The sequence below is a fragment of the Eschrichtius robustus genome, chromosome 4, assembly GCF_028021215.1.
Source record: "Eschrichtius robustus isolate mEscRob2 chromosome 4, mEscRob2.pri, whole genome shotgun sequence".
NCBI classification, from domain to species: Eukaryota; Metazoa; Chordata; class Mammalia; order Artiodactyla; family Eschrichtiidae; genus Eschrichtius; species Eschrichtius robustus.
Window position 1 is genome coordinate 5,366,058 of NC_090827.1, and position 13,861 is coordinate 5,379,918.

Consider the following 13,861-nt stretch of genomic DNA (forward strand, 5'->3'; position numbering starts at 1 on the left):
ATTTAGCCTTTAAGTGAAAGATTTTTAAATTAAAAATAGTTTCTTTTGTTTTAAACACTCATAAACATATTGAGTTAAATAATTTCCTTTATTTAAAATAGGAGGTCATTAGATTGCTTTGTCCTACAGAGTGTCTGAGAGATGCTGGCCTATCTTATCTCTCTCTCATATTTTTTTTCCTTCTTTAATTTGTAAATTGTTGTCTCCATAATTCAATATGTGGCAACACTGGCTACTGGTAGGCTCAAAATAGGAGTTGAAAGTAAAGGATCTAAACCAGGGCATTAATATCTATTTTGTTCATATCTTGTCGCCATGCCAACCTTAAAATGAGTATCAAGACATGGTTGCATTCTGAGGGCTACCAACATCTTACCTTATTTTGGGTGTCTGGTGCATGCCTGCACTTGTGTGGGAACCGAAAGGTAACATGGGTACCTTCAGTATTACATATTTTGGTGTATACATATTTATGTGGAGATATACATAGCCATAGCAATATAAAATTAATTATTATTTCTTATTATCCTGGACAGAAGTACAGTCCCTAATATGTATAAGCAATATGCATTTTGTCATATATTCTTTTATTTTCTGAAAGCTGACCAAAATTTTACAGAAAATAAATATTTCTGTGAAAGGTAAGTACATGTAAATAAATAAAGGTACATGAAAAAAATAAGATGAAGAATAAATGGGCATCAACATTTATAAAGCATCTAATATACCTCAACTTCCCATCAGATTATTTATAGGCTATTTTCTTTCATTATGGTAAAGTAACCATTGCCTGCCAAAATGGGAGACATTATAAATTAAGGAACGGGTGAAGTTATTATGCTGTGTTCACTTTTGGTATTTCACCTCTAGTGCCTTTATTTTAATTACAAACAAGTCATTACGAATACACAATATATTATCTTCCTCTTTAAGTATAAAACCTGCATAGAGTAACAGACAATATCATAGTTTTAACACTGTCCTACCCACGTGTCTCATATATGTATAGCTTTCATTGTATTTCCAAAATACAATTCTACTTAACAAAATTACTGTATAAAACTGTAAAGGAATTTTTAAAATACTTGCCTGAAATCCAAGGAGCTTTTCACTAGGCTTAATGTGCCTCTGAAATTCACATTCTATGGGTTGTATCACTTTGATTCCATCTTCATAAAAAACATAGAACATGTTCCCAATTCCCAGACCTTAGGAGTAAAAACACATTCAAAAGTTCAAAATAAAATTATCAGAAACATTTACAACCAAAACTCAGTGCCCCTCACATTGCTGGTGAGAGATCAATTTGTGAAGTCCTATAATGCTAATAAAGCAAACCGTGTGAGACCTTTACCATATGCCCAAGCAACTCCGCAATATTATGCAGACATTCTACTTCATCTCTCTGATCTGCAAGTCAGTGATTTCTTTAACATAATTCAACAAATGTTTCATATATTTAAAAATAATTATAAGTGGAAATAAAATCTTTCATACATAGATTATGTCTGCTACCATCCCTACTTAATTTAGGTGCTGATTAAGACACAAAAGTACTTTTTGAAGAATCATATTTATCCTATTTCTATTAGAGTGCCCTAAGGAAAATAAAATGGCTTTCTTTGGAGGAATTTAGCTTATATAGACTTTTAGAAACAAAAAGACCAAGTCCCCCAGATTTTGGAGAATATGTATTTTCCTAAAATAATGTTTGTAAATATAATCCTACTAGAGGTCTTACATATCAGTTTTCATAGTGACAAAGTTTGGGGTCTATTTCTCCAGTTTAAATTTTGAATTAATTTAAGGTCTTGCAAAAATCTCATTTAAATCATACTTTTAATTTCTTTTCACAGTGAGGGTTTGGGTGTGTGAAATCTCGGAAATTCATCTCACTTATATTATAAACCCACACCTCATGGGTACGGGATGCTACAGATTAGACATCTGGAATGCCGTGGAGTTAACGGAGGTTTGCACCTGGGGACTTGCCACGTATGATTGCACACCTGTTCTCTTTGTTTCCTCTGCTTCTGATTTGTTCCAACATGTCCAAACTAAGAGCATGTAGTTCTCCCTTTCCTGATCCTCACCTGAGTACCTCATCCAGGTGTACTGGTTTGCACAATCATATTTATTCAGTATAACTATAACTCACATAGTTCAGTGAGAGCCAATAGATAAACAATTATACTGAAATCTTGATAGTTTGAAAAGCAAAACATTGTTCTTTAAAATGCTTAACTTTTAAAAACATCTACTTTTAAGTTTTACTGCAATTGAGGACACCTGCAAGGCCCATGAAGTCAAGCCTGAGGATTACAATAAAAGTTTATTGATTTGTAAAAAAAAAAAAAAAAATTTGTTTATTCAACTTAAGCCACATTTATTTTTGTTAAATATGTTCCTAGTTAATTTTAAAAGTCACCATCTATTCTTATGATTCAGAGGAAAATGTATTTGATTATAATTATCACTTTATTGGTGTTTATACAGAGTGAAATTATTTCTAACTAATAATGCATATATATTTTAAATGATCCAGATTATTTTGGCACATCTTATTATTGTTTTATAAATATTTTACAGTCCTCATATTTTAATACATGCAATCTTTATCAGTTAATTGTGCATTTTAATTCCAGAGTGCACAATGTTACAATAAGATATTCCAGAACAGTAGCAGAAGTAGCAAGAACTAAATTCAAGTTATGTTTTCATAAAATAAAATTTAAGAGTTGTCAGCTACAATTTATAATTATAGCTTTGAATACAGAGGGATCAATTCCATACCAAAAGGATACAACTTACAAAAACCTCTTATGCAAAAAATTGATTTGTATTAGCAAGCTTCTGTGCAAACATTGTCAGAACGTTGATGTGTGCTATGTATCAGTGACTAGCAAATTAACAATACTGGTAGTTGAAACTTGTATCTGATTTTCAGTTGTGTCAGTTACATACAAAGCTCGTAACATTTTTTAATGAACATGACTATATTCTCCTTCAGGTACTGCACGATTCTGCTCCACAGTCAGGAGTCTGAATGTGTTTGAACTTGACAACTACTCTAAGTCCAGACAGTTTGCAAAGTTTCTTGAAGTATTCCCTGCCCTTATTCCTATGGATATTTTTATTGTGTTACTTTACTATATTCTGTGCACAGTACAGTCAGTGGGATTCCACAGATGAAATTTCTTGAGCTGTATTTTCCTCTAAAACTCGCTTAATCCATCCAAATCACTTTCAAAACTGAAAGTCCATTTTCTTGCTTTTAAAAGTATGAGTTACATACACATCAGCATTTTTACAGAGTATAAGCTACTTTCCCAGTTACAAGTTATTGAAAAATACAGATAAAGTTATGAAACGTTTAGTTTGCTTTTGCATTTTACTGTTTTTGGTGGGAATATAACTCCCTAGTGTTTATGAAATAGTAATGCCAACAAAGTATCATGTATAAATATATGTTAAAATAATAAGATAAACTGAACACCTATGTATCAATCACTCTGCTATGAAATAAAACTTTATCTTCACAGCCATCTGTGTCTTCCTCTCTTCCCTACCTACACGAGGGATATTTTGCATTTATTTTCTTGCTAGACATATTTTGTTCATCAATTACTAGGTTTTAGCAGCAGAATTTATAATCTGAATATATGATGCAGATATATATCATTTTAAATTTGCTGCTATAATATTATAATTTATTTTGAATATACTAGGCATAGAATGATATGAATTACCTGATGCTTGAGATGTGGTAATTGAAAACACATGCTGATTTTCACTTTGGGGCGTTTGTTAGCTTAATCTGTATAGGAAGCAATAACATATCTGTGTATGTTCATTATAACTATTAAGTTTCCATGCCCTAACCTTTTTTTATTTTTGTGTGGGAGAATATAACAAAGAGAGATAAACTTAATTTTCTGAATTCAGACAGCTCAGAGGTAAATCACGACTATAGAACTTACTGTTGTATCGTGGGAAAGTTATTTCCCATGTAATATCTGTGCTGTAATTTCTCCATCTCATAATTAGATTTATGCAGCTGTTGTAAGAAGTAAATGAGATGGAGAAAGGAAAACATGTAGCAGAGTGACTTGAACTCTTACTATGAGTTCAAGAAATGGTAACTGTCCCTCTTTTTATGACTGACATTATGTCTTCTTTGAAACATCAGTGGAAAAATAATGGTGAAATGACATCTAACCAAAATGTGATAACTGTCCTCCTGTTTTCCTCAAATCTACTCTGTGAGATATACTACTAGTACATTTCAGTTTTCTACGAGATTGAATTCTATGAATGCGTGAGCCTGCTAAAAGAGCAACTTGATTTTCTAGTAGAGCAGTTCTCAAAGTTGATCGTTTCAGAGGGTCTGCAAAGTCAAAACTATGTTCATAATAATGCTAAGATGTCATTTGCATTTTTCTCTCTCATTCTCACAAACTAGATGCTTCCAAATGTGGAATGTAGTTCTCAACAGGCTACTTGACATATGATGTTATGAGTGATATCACAACAGTTCAATGCAGAAGCAAATATAGGAATCCAGCATCTTTTATTCAGCCAGATATTTTAAAAATTTGCAAAATGTACAACAGTGAGTCTTAATATAACTTTACAAATAATGTGGTATTTATGGCTACATGTAATGGGTTATTTATTATGGTTATTTTAAACAAATAAATAAATACATATTTTAATTTTCTGTTTTAATTTCTTATATGGTAAATACAAGTGGATAGAAATAACCCACATAAACAAAAGCTCTTGGAGTTGTGAATAATTTTGAGTCCCCAAAAGTCTGATAACCATATAGGTTTCAGTTACCATTCTCTCCTCATTGATGCTTTCTATTGCAGTTTATTACAAAGGCTCTTGACTTCAGTAAAAGCTTTACCACTCTAGTCACGGTAAAGATTAGGGGTATGTGCTGTTTTGTCTTTTTTCATCCCCTGTGAAGACAGACACAGGTACTTTGTCTTTTCCAGGTCGATTGTTAATCTAACAAAGTACAGTAGCACAAAAAAGTGATCCATAATTTGTTTTTTCTTTGTGAGCTCTTCTTCTTCTTTGCTTTCCTTTCTATACAGAAAGGACATGGCAAGAATTACTTGCAGTCTCATAAGAGAGAAGTATTTCCCAGAGGGTTTTTCAACCGATACTGCACCTTTAAATACATGAGATGGACTGAGAAAAAAAATGTACATAATTCACATTCTTGTCTCAATCCTTTGAGGATTTCTTCTCAAGAACAATAGTGTATCATGATAATATAGCTACATTATGTATTATAAATGACATATATATTCCATAGTTTATATCAAGAGTAATATTTGGTTAATGTGTGATTATTGGATGAATATTTAAGTCAATAACAAAAATATTTTGTGCTGATGTTTGCCTTCCTCTGACTTAAACCGCCATTACTTTAGCATTTAAATTATGATCAATGGCAAATTATAATCCTACAAAGCACTGATTTGGTAACCAATCAAAGATAAATCAATGTTTGGTGTTAAAGTCCTTTATTAGTTGATATTATATCATTATTTTCCCTTTCAAGTGATCCTAAACTTACTCATATTTTTAATATAGAAGAAATCTTTTTTTTTTTTTTAGCTAAAGAAAAATATAGGCAAGAATAGATGGTCTATATTGCATCTCTCACCTTGAATAACTCAGCAGGGAGGGATTTTTGCTTCATGAATGTTCCCATTTTTGTATCTCTGTCTTTGGAGTTAAAATCCTTTTCACATACATAGCAATACCAAGCCATCACACCTCAATGAGATTTCTATGTTATGTTCAACTAAAATTAGACTGACTTCCTCTCTCATTCTTCTAGCAGATATTCTGGGAGTGACTGTGTTAAGCTCTTTATTAGCCACTATTAATCCAGGAAAGTGGGTACTGTCTGAACATTATATATATTGGTCAGAGTGATATTATCTAAAACCAGTCCTTTTAAGTCAGAATTCAATTTCATGAACTTCTAAAGATATGCTGAAAAAAATTGAATGCATATTTACATGATTCATTTCACATTTAATAATTAACATAGCAAAGGTTATAACATAATAGAGTATTTGCTATGTAGTTAATATTAGGTGAAATCATATGTATAATTATATATGTACGCATGTATACGTGTGTATACATATATGCATACGTGTGTGTATACACATATATCTGAAAATGGTTATCTCTTGTCAGATTCATTTTTGATTTGAAAACAGGTTTATGAGATAATTTGAAGCGCTAAAATTTGACATTTGTTTTCATCAGAGAAGGTAGGGAACTTGCAAATGAAAACATTGACAGCTTTCATCACTTTGGTGATGGCATCGCAGCCAGCCATTAGAAGGCGTGGTCTCTGCCTCACCCAATTATATGACTCACTAAGTCTCATGAATTTAGAAGACTTACCCTCTGAAAACTCTCTTTTTTCATTTTAAGTATTTCACCAGTATTATTGTGAGACAGTAATCTGGTCCTGAGAACCTTAGCAAGTTTTTGTCTCTAAAAATAATTATACAGGAGGCTCAAGTAGCTCATTAAGCAGGCGTGCATGCTCCTATATTTCCAATGCTCCCCTGCAGCATATAATGGTCTGGACAACGAAATGTGAAAAATCTCAGGCTAAAGGAGTTAAGAGCTGACCTGCTTCCTATTATTCTTTTTTCCCCACTTTGGTGATATTATAGTTCACAAAGCTAATCAGATGATGTAAACTTTTTTGCAAGATTTCACTGTAATGTCTACTTGTACCTGGTGTTGGTTGGTGTTAACTAGCCCAACTAATATAGAAATTTATTTGAACCATTTCTATACCATATTTATGTGTGAATAGATTCATAAATATTTACAAAGAATAGAAGAGACCATTTTTATAAATATGGAAAATATCAATATACATATTTTTGCTTTCAAATCATTGGATATCACATCAAGCCAGTATTTCCCAAAGTAGCTTCAGTTAAATATTGATTCTATAGGTATTCATCAAAATAATTACATGTTATAATAAATTTAGAAAATTCTGTGTCATATAATGAACCACCCAACATCTCTCCTTAGAGTCTGAAAGTAGTATGTTTAAAAGTTCAGCTTAATCCTGCAGTGAATAAAATGTTTTAAGTTCCTTTAATTCAATGCTTATACAAACATTTATTATTGTTAGACCTTATAACATATACCCAAACTGTTGTCTACTAAATAAATACTAGGAAATACTTTATTAGATTATATTTGATAACAAGATCATAAAAAATATTGTAGAAGAGACCCAATCCTACTGAATCTTTTAATGTGTATTTTGAAATCATATAGGTAGTAAAATTAGTTGACAATAAGAACGATTTAGCCTTTAATTTACTAGATTGAGAACGTCTTTAGAGCAGATACTAGTTCTTATCTTTATATTTCCAGTGCTTTCAAAGTGTTCTACATACAGTAGGTTCTTTAAAATATTTGTCAGTAAATGAGTGAGATACTTCTCTTTGAAAACATTGTATTTTTACACTCCTGCTAACTTGAATCACGGCTAGAAAAGAACTGAAAGGTGAACTCAAAAACAGAGGACCCTTTCATGCTTAAATATCCGTGTGATTAATAAGATAATATACACAAAATTCAGTAAAGTTGATTTAGCTCACAAAGTCCTGGATAAGCCAGATTCTGATGTATACATTTAAAAATAATTTTTCAGTTAAACAAAATTTTATAGATCTTACACTTGCATGTAAGTCATATGACATTATGAGAGGTATTATCATTTTAAACTCTCTTTCCATTATTATTCATCTAAAAATGCTTGAAATTCTTCAATGGGTTCTTCCTGAGATAAATTTCTCTTGGCCATGGTAAGAAGACAAGCATACAAATAGAAAGCACTGCTAGTGTGGAAATAAAAATGGACCACAGAAAAATGTTGTTCATATTAGTTATTATTCTATCTTTTAAAAACAGAGGTAGAAATTTGCTTTGGAAACTTTCTTTATTATTTTAATTATTTTTTATGAAATAATTGTACACACAGCTGGGGTTCAGTAATTCCTCAAGCTGGTCTATTATCTCTGGCCACCATTATTATTACATGCAATCGTTTCTAATTGTAATGCCTTGCCGATAACTGTGGCATTATAAAAAGTAATTTACAGATTCCTATTAATCTGAGTCAAGTATATTATTTTCTCAAACGTATTATTTTAAATCTTTTTATTTCAAAAAACAAAGTGCTCTGATGATAACTGTACGTGAAATAAAAGATTTAAAAACTTTCCCCCAAAACATTTCTTGTATAAGTTTTAAAATTATCTGCAAAACGTACTAAATAGCTCTGATTTCTCAAGCACATATTCTGTGTCAAAGTCATGAAGAGTAAGCACATCACTGATTGATGGAGAATAATTATTGAGAACATACATCTTCAAAGACTAACAGAAGAAAAATTTAAATAAATAAAAATGATTTCATAAAATGAATCTCAGTGTGATTTTAATTAATCTGCAGGTCTCCTATACTTTTAAGGGTAGTCTGAAGAATATTATATTATTATTACATATCAATGAGTATTATAAACTAATAATGTTAATGACTGTTATCAAGGTCAAATTATAAGGAAGAGTTGTTTCACATATTTTAAGGAGATATACATATCACAAATTTGCAAGGTGAGTCCCAAACTGTATTTCAAGCATTGTTTTAGAAAAGTCTGGCTCAGAGAGGTAAAATGATTCATTCAAATTTTCCCAGCAATTAGCTAACAAAGCTAGATCTGTGGTACCCAGAGAAATTTGTTTAATCTCAAGAAGGAAGAGAGTATAAAGAAATGTCTAACGCATATGTTAATCATGTCATATCTGTTTCAGTAATGATTGCATTTGTACGTTCAAATGTGAAATATCCAAGAGGAATAAAATGAGAAGGTAAAGTTACACCAGAACCTCTTTAGTAAACTGGAGTTTAAAGGAGCCTTTACAAAAGATTTGAGGAGCAAGAAATACCAAGAACCAAAAAAAAAATCAAGTGTTATGCTCACCTTTTGCTAATTTTAATGGATCTAATATTCTAAGATACTTGGTACAGTATCTAGCACAGTATAAGGGCTCAATAAATGTGTTCTGGTTACTGATATTGTTATTATTCTGCTTCAATAATTTTAGGAAGCCATAACTGGGGAAGAGAAAGTTTTTCTAGGATGGATCCTGAAGGCAGTTATTTTGGCCATTGTTTACCAGGAGTGTAATGATGACTTATCCTTAATTTTCTCCTAAGAATTTAACTAAAGCACTTGGGTTATTTGAATACCTGGGCAAACACATTCCTCTCGGCCTTTGTGACTAATTAAGAAAAACGAAGACAATAATAAATGACTGTGGATGGCATTTATTGAGTGCAGACTATATTTAAGGAGTTAATAAAACAACCCTATTGAGAATTAACAACTACCCTTATTTTTGAGATAAGGAATTTGTGACATAAAAAAGCCCTAGGTTACATAGCAGTGCAGAATGGATTTGAATCCATGTCCTTCAAGTTTATAACCCATTTTCTTAAATAATTTATTATAGTCCCTTCATAAGGCAATAGTTTTTATAATTTTTCTTTTTCTAATCTAAATCATGGTTTATTACATAAATTATGTTTAAGCTTGCTTTCATTTATTTAACTAATTTTAATTTTATACTCTTAAAAGCATTTCCATATATTGTAATATAACTTCCTGATTATATATCAAAAATAAATCAGGCTGATGAGGACTTATAAATATGTTTAATGGTAGCAGGTTTACAGAAGAATGTTGATTTATGATCAAATAAAAATATTGAGTCAAAATAAAAATGAATAAGGCAATTATTAGAACTGATAGTCAATACATCTAAAAGTTAAGCAAAATAATCACAATAATATAAAAAATAATGGAATTTACTACCTTCTTCTCTCCATAATATGTTAGCTACTGCAGCATGTTTAAAAGAAAAAAGGAGAAAAAGAAAAATGAGTAAAGAGTGATTCAATTACATAGTAATATAAATAACTATTAAAGAGGTCACAATCTCTAAGACAGAACATGCACATAAAAATAGTGAGGATGAACTCAACGATCTATATTAATAAAACAGTAAAATGCTGGGAGTATAATAATGTTCTATTCATGTCTTGAAATAGCCAATTCTTCTTTGGAATAAAGATTTTGTTAATAAACAAAAAAAAATTTATGTATCACTGAAAATAATGGGATATTTAAGTTAATTTTAATAAAATATATCTTTAGAACACACATTAGTAAAGACTATTTATCTGACAGCTTAGTTAAAAGTTACTAATTGAAACAGTTATAATTTTAGAATTCTCAATAATTATAAGTAATGCTTCAACATAATATGCAATATTCCTGAGCAAGATGAGTTCTTATAAATACAGGATTTTGAACGCAGAAATAGCCTATTTTTAAGTAGTATATGCTTTCACTTTTTAAGCCAGCATAATAAAATATATCTAAATATATCTTGTTTATTTCAATGCACAATAATGCTTCATATTAAATTATTCCTGGACAATAGGTTTATTAAATACTGTATAGGGACTAAATCAACATAGAGTTAAAGTATTAAGACAGAAATAAAGAAAAATACCAATTAAACATATTCTCAACCAAATGCCTGATTCCCTTACTAATCCAAATTTATCTAATTCTATATAATTTCTCTTTTCTTGAAGTATAGTTGATTTACAATTCTATTAGTTTCAGGTGTACTTATACACTTTCAAAGCAGAATAATACTGGCGAAAAGAAAATGTAACTAAAGGAAGAGCTCATCCGCATCTAATTACTTCCTGCATATGTTAACCATATTAAACATAATCACTTTTCTAAAACTAAACCCTGATCGTCAGTGTAGCAGAGCCAAGACTGGAATCTAGCACTCCTAGCTGGAGGGTGGAGGTCCAAGTCATGCAGTCTTCAGCACCTACCATAGTATAAAAAATACTTTTTTGTAGAGTAAGCATTTTTTTGAGATTCTTGGCATTTTTAATTCTTTAGGAATATTTATTCAAATATGCATTCATGGTACTTGCATCCCTTCAGCACATTTTGTGCTGCTGTTCTTGTTGCCTATGGTGTGCTTGGAATGAATATGTAAAAGGACAGATCCTAGTCACAAGGAGAGAACATGGACCTGAGAAAGGAGAGAACCATGCCAAAAATGATTATAAGCATGTGATAAGTGCAATTAAAGAAACAAATATCAGGTTCGGTGGCAAGGGGCAGGACGGGATAGTCACCCTCAAGTGGCAGAAGCTGGGCAGTGGAGGGACCACTTCATTGGGCTGCTGATGCTCGAGCAAGATAATGCCACCCAAGCTTACAAGGGGATGTCGGGTGCAGGAGGCATGAGATGTTCAAGGTATATCAACGGGAAACGTTATAACGTATTCAGCGAAATTTAAGTAATTGGATATATTTGGAGGGCAAAACTGATAGAAGATACAGCTGGAGAATTTGACCCTGACAAGGTCAAGAAAGTCTTTTATATTACATGGTGCACAGGAGATTAAATTTTCTTCGGTAGGCTCAGGAAAGATGGAGCCATGATTAGACTAATTTTATTTTTCCGGCTTATAAACAAAGGTAAGTATACCTATGTTTCCTCATATATCCACCAATGGAATATGGTGTGCCAATCGTGTGCCAGGCATTGTATTCAGCGCTACCATACACAGAATAAAACAGACCCAGGCTCTGTGCTAATCGAATTTATACACTAGTTGAGGGGGGAAAAAAAAAAAAAAAAAACTGGATTCAAATCATGTAATTTCAAAATTACAAATTTAATATGTTATGAAAGAAAGGAACACAGTAATGTGAACGCTTTTAACGAGTGGATTAGGCATGATCAGTGAAACTGGGGGAAACGTCCTTAATGGTGATGGTGAAGGTGAAGTCTGAAACATGAAGAAGAGGAACCCAGGGAGGGTTGTAGGAATCAGACTCCCAGACACAGGAAAAGCATGTATAAACCCTAGTGGGTATGTCAAAGCACTGCTATTTTATTATTATTCTTATTATTTCGTCCTGCCACTTGTGGGATCTTAGTTCCCTGACCAGGGATTGAACCCGGCCCCTCAGCATTGAGAGCACAGAGTCCTAACCACTGGGCTGCCAGGGAATTCGCAAGCACTCCTATTTTAAAGGACTAACGACAGATATTTTTAAGACATGCAATCATTTATGAGAAAGTACCAAAAATACATGGTTTGTAATATTAATACCAGATAAGGTAAAATTCAAAGCACTATATAATGAATTTAAAATTATATAAACTAAAAGCATAATATTAAAATATGAAGCAAAATTATGAGGACTAGATACAAAATTTATAAACCAACCATCATATTCTGCTTCTTTAACTCATCACCTTTGGTATTTGAAAAATGAAGGGAAAAAACACAAAGTTTCAATAATACAGTTATTATGACTAAATTAGTGTTTTCATAATGAATGTTCTGTGATAAAAACAGGAAGTGTTTTCAAGTTTTCTTGAAAGATAATCAAGAGTAGTCACAAAGTAACTGGAAAATAGAAAATCTTTCTGTATTCTGTAGGTATATTCCAATAATCATAAATTGTTAAGACTTTTTCTGACAACAATAAAGCAAATATGAAAATGTATTACAAGTATTTAAACCCACTAAATTCTTCAACAAATTAAATATTAAAAAAATCAAATATAATCATAATTCATATAAAACAACAAAAATGCAAAAATAAAATTCAATATGTAGACCCAAAGACTTTTGGCCAAAAGATAATGCATAGGCTTAATTAATGCATCACTGAACAAAATATATGAGGGAGGGAGAGAGAGAGAGAGGAAAAAAGTAGAAAGAGGAGGAGATGGGAAGTCGGGAAAGAGGGAAGAAAGAAGAAATGTTTGTAGCTATGATAATTTTAAATTAATGTAGAATCTTTTGGTAATAAATTTGATAATCTCTATATCATAAAAATTCCAAGGAACTATAAATATCCAAACTGAACGTAAAGAAGAAACTTGAATAAAAATAACCATGGTGCTAATTAAACCACTTTCAAAAATAGTTTCTTCCCAAGATGCTCTTAGAGTCTAAGGCTTCTATAAAAAGTACTTACTTTCAAGAATTATATAATTCCAGTTGTATTCAGTGTTGTTAGAATATAGATCAAGATGAAAACGTTCCCATTCAGTTTGGAAAGTCAGCAAAAGGGATGCCAATAAGTGATAATAGGAGCAAAGCAAAGAGAATTACAGGATACTTTCACTAATGACAAAAATGACAAGTAAAATGCAAGTGAAATTCACCAGGATATTAAAAGTTTGATCATAGACAGGAATCCTCTTGGAATGAAAAAAAGATTTGGTAGAAATTTAGTTAAGAAATAAATTCATCTGATATAATATATTAGAATATCAAATGAGAATGACAAATATAATTTAAATTTAAAAACGTAACCTGATGAAATGTATCACATATTACTAAGTGTAATATACTCTTAGTAACCTGGCAAACTAAGAGTAGAGGCATATTTTATATTAATATAAATGTGTTTGTTAAATGTTAAAAATTAACTAGAAATTTATTTTGACGAACCACTTTATTAAGCCCAGAAACAAATATAAATTATATAAGCATGTAAACTTGTACATAAAATAATCAAAATTTGAAGCTAAAATGAGTCACAAAGGTTAAATTAAAATTACACATAAAAATTGCAAGAGGATTCAGTTAGGTGACAAGACATAAGCTAAATACCCCCAAATTCTACATTCTTATGTAAGAAGTAGAAGATACAATAGAAGATTTC

The 13,861-nt window shown here is 31.3% G+C and overlaps 1 protein-coding gene across 3 annotated transcripts in view; it reads right to left on the reverse strand.

Moving 5' to 3' along the window:
- FSTL5 (follistatin like 5) overlaps positions 1 to 13,861 on the reverse strand; it is a 706,899-nt gene that overhangs the window by 97,645 nt on the left and 595,393 nt on the right. For 2 of the 3 annotated variants that reach the window (XM_068542030.1, XM_068542029.1), the window contains exons 10-11: positions 9,950 to 9,976; positions 1,090 to 1,208 (exon numbers count right to left, since the gene is read on the reverse strand). In XM_068542030.1, the coding sequence (XP_068398131.1) occupies positions 1,090 to 1,208; positions 9,950 to 9,976 (146 nt within the window). The remainder of the gene's footprint in view (positions 1 to 1,089; positions 1,209 to 9,949; positions 9,977 to 13,861) is intronic. The other variant, XM_068542031.1, reaches the window with a different exon arrangement.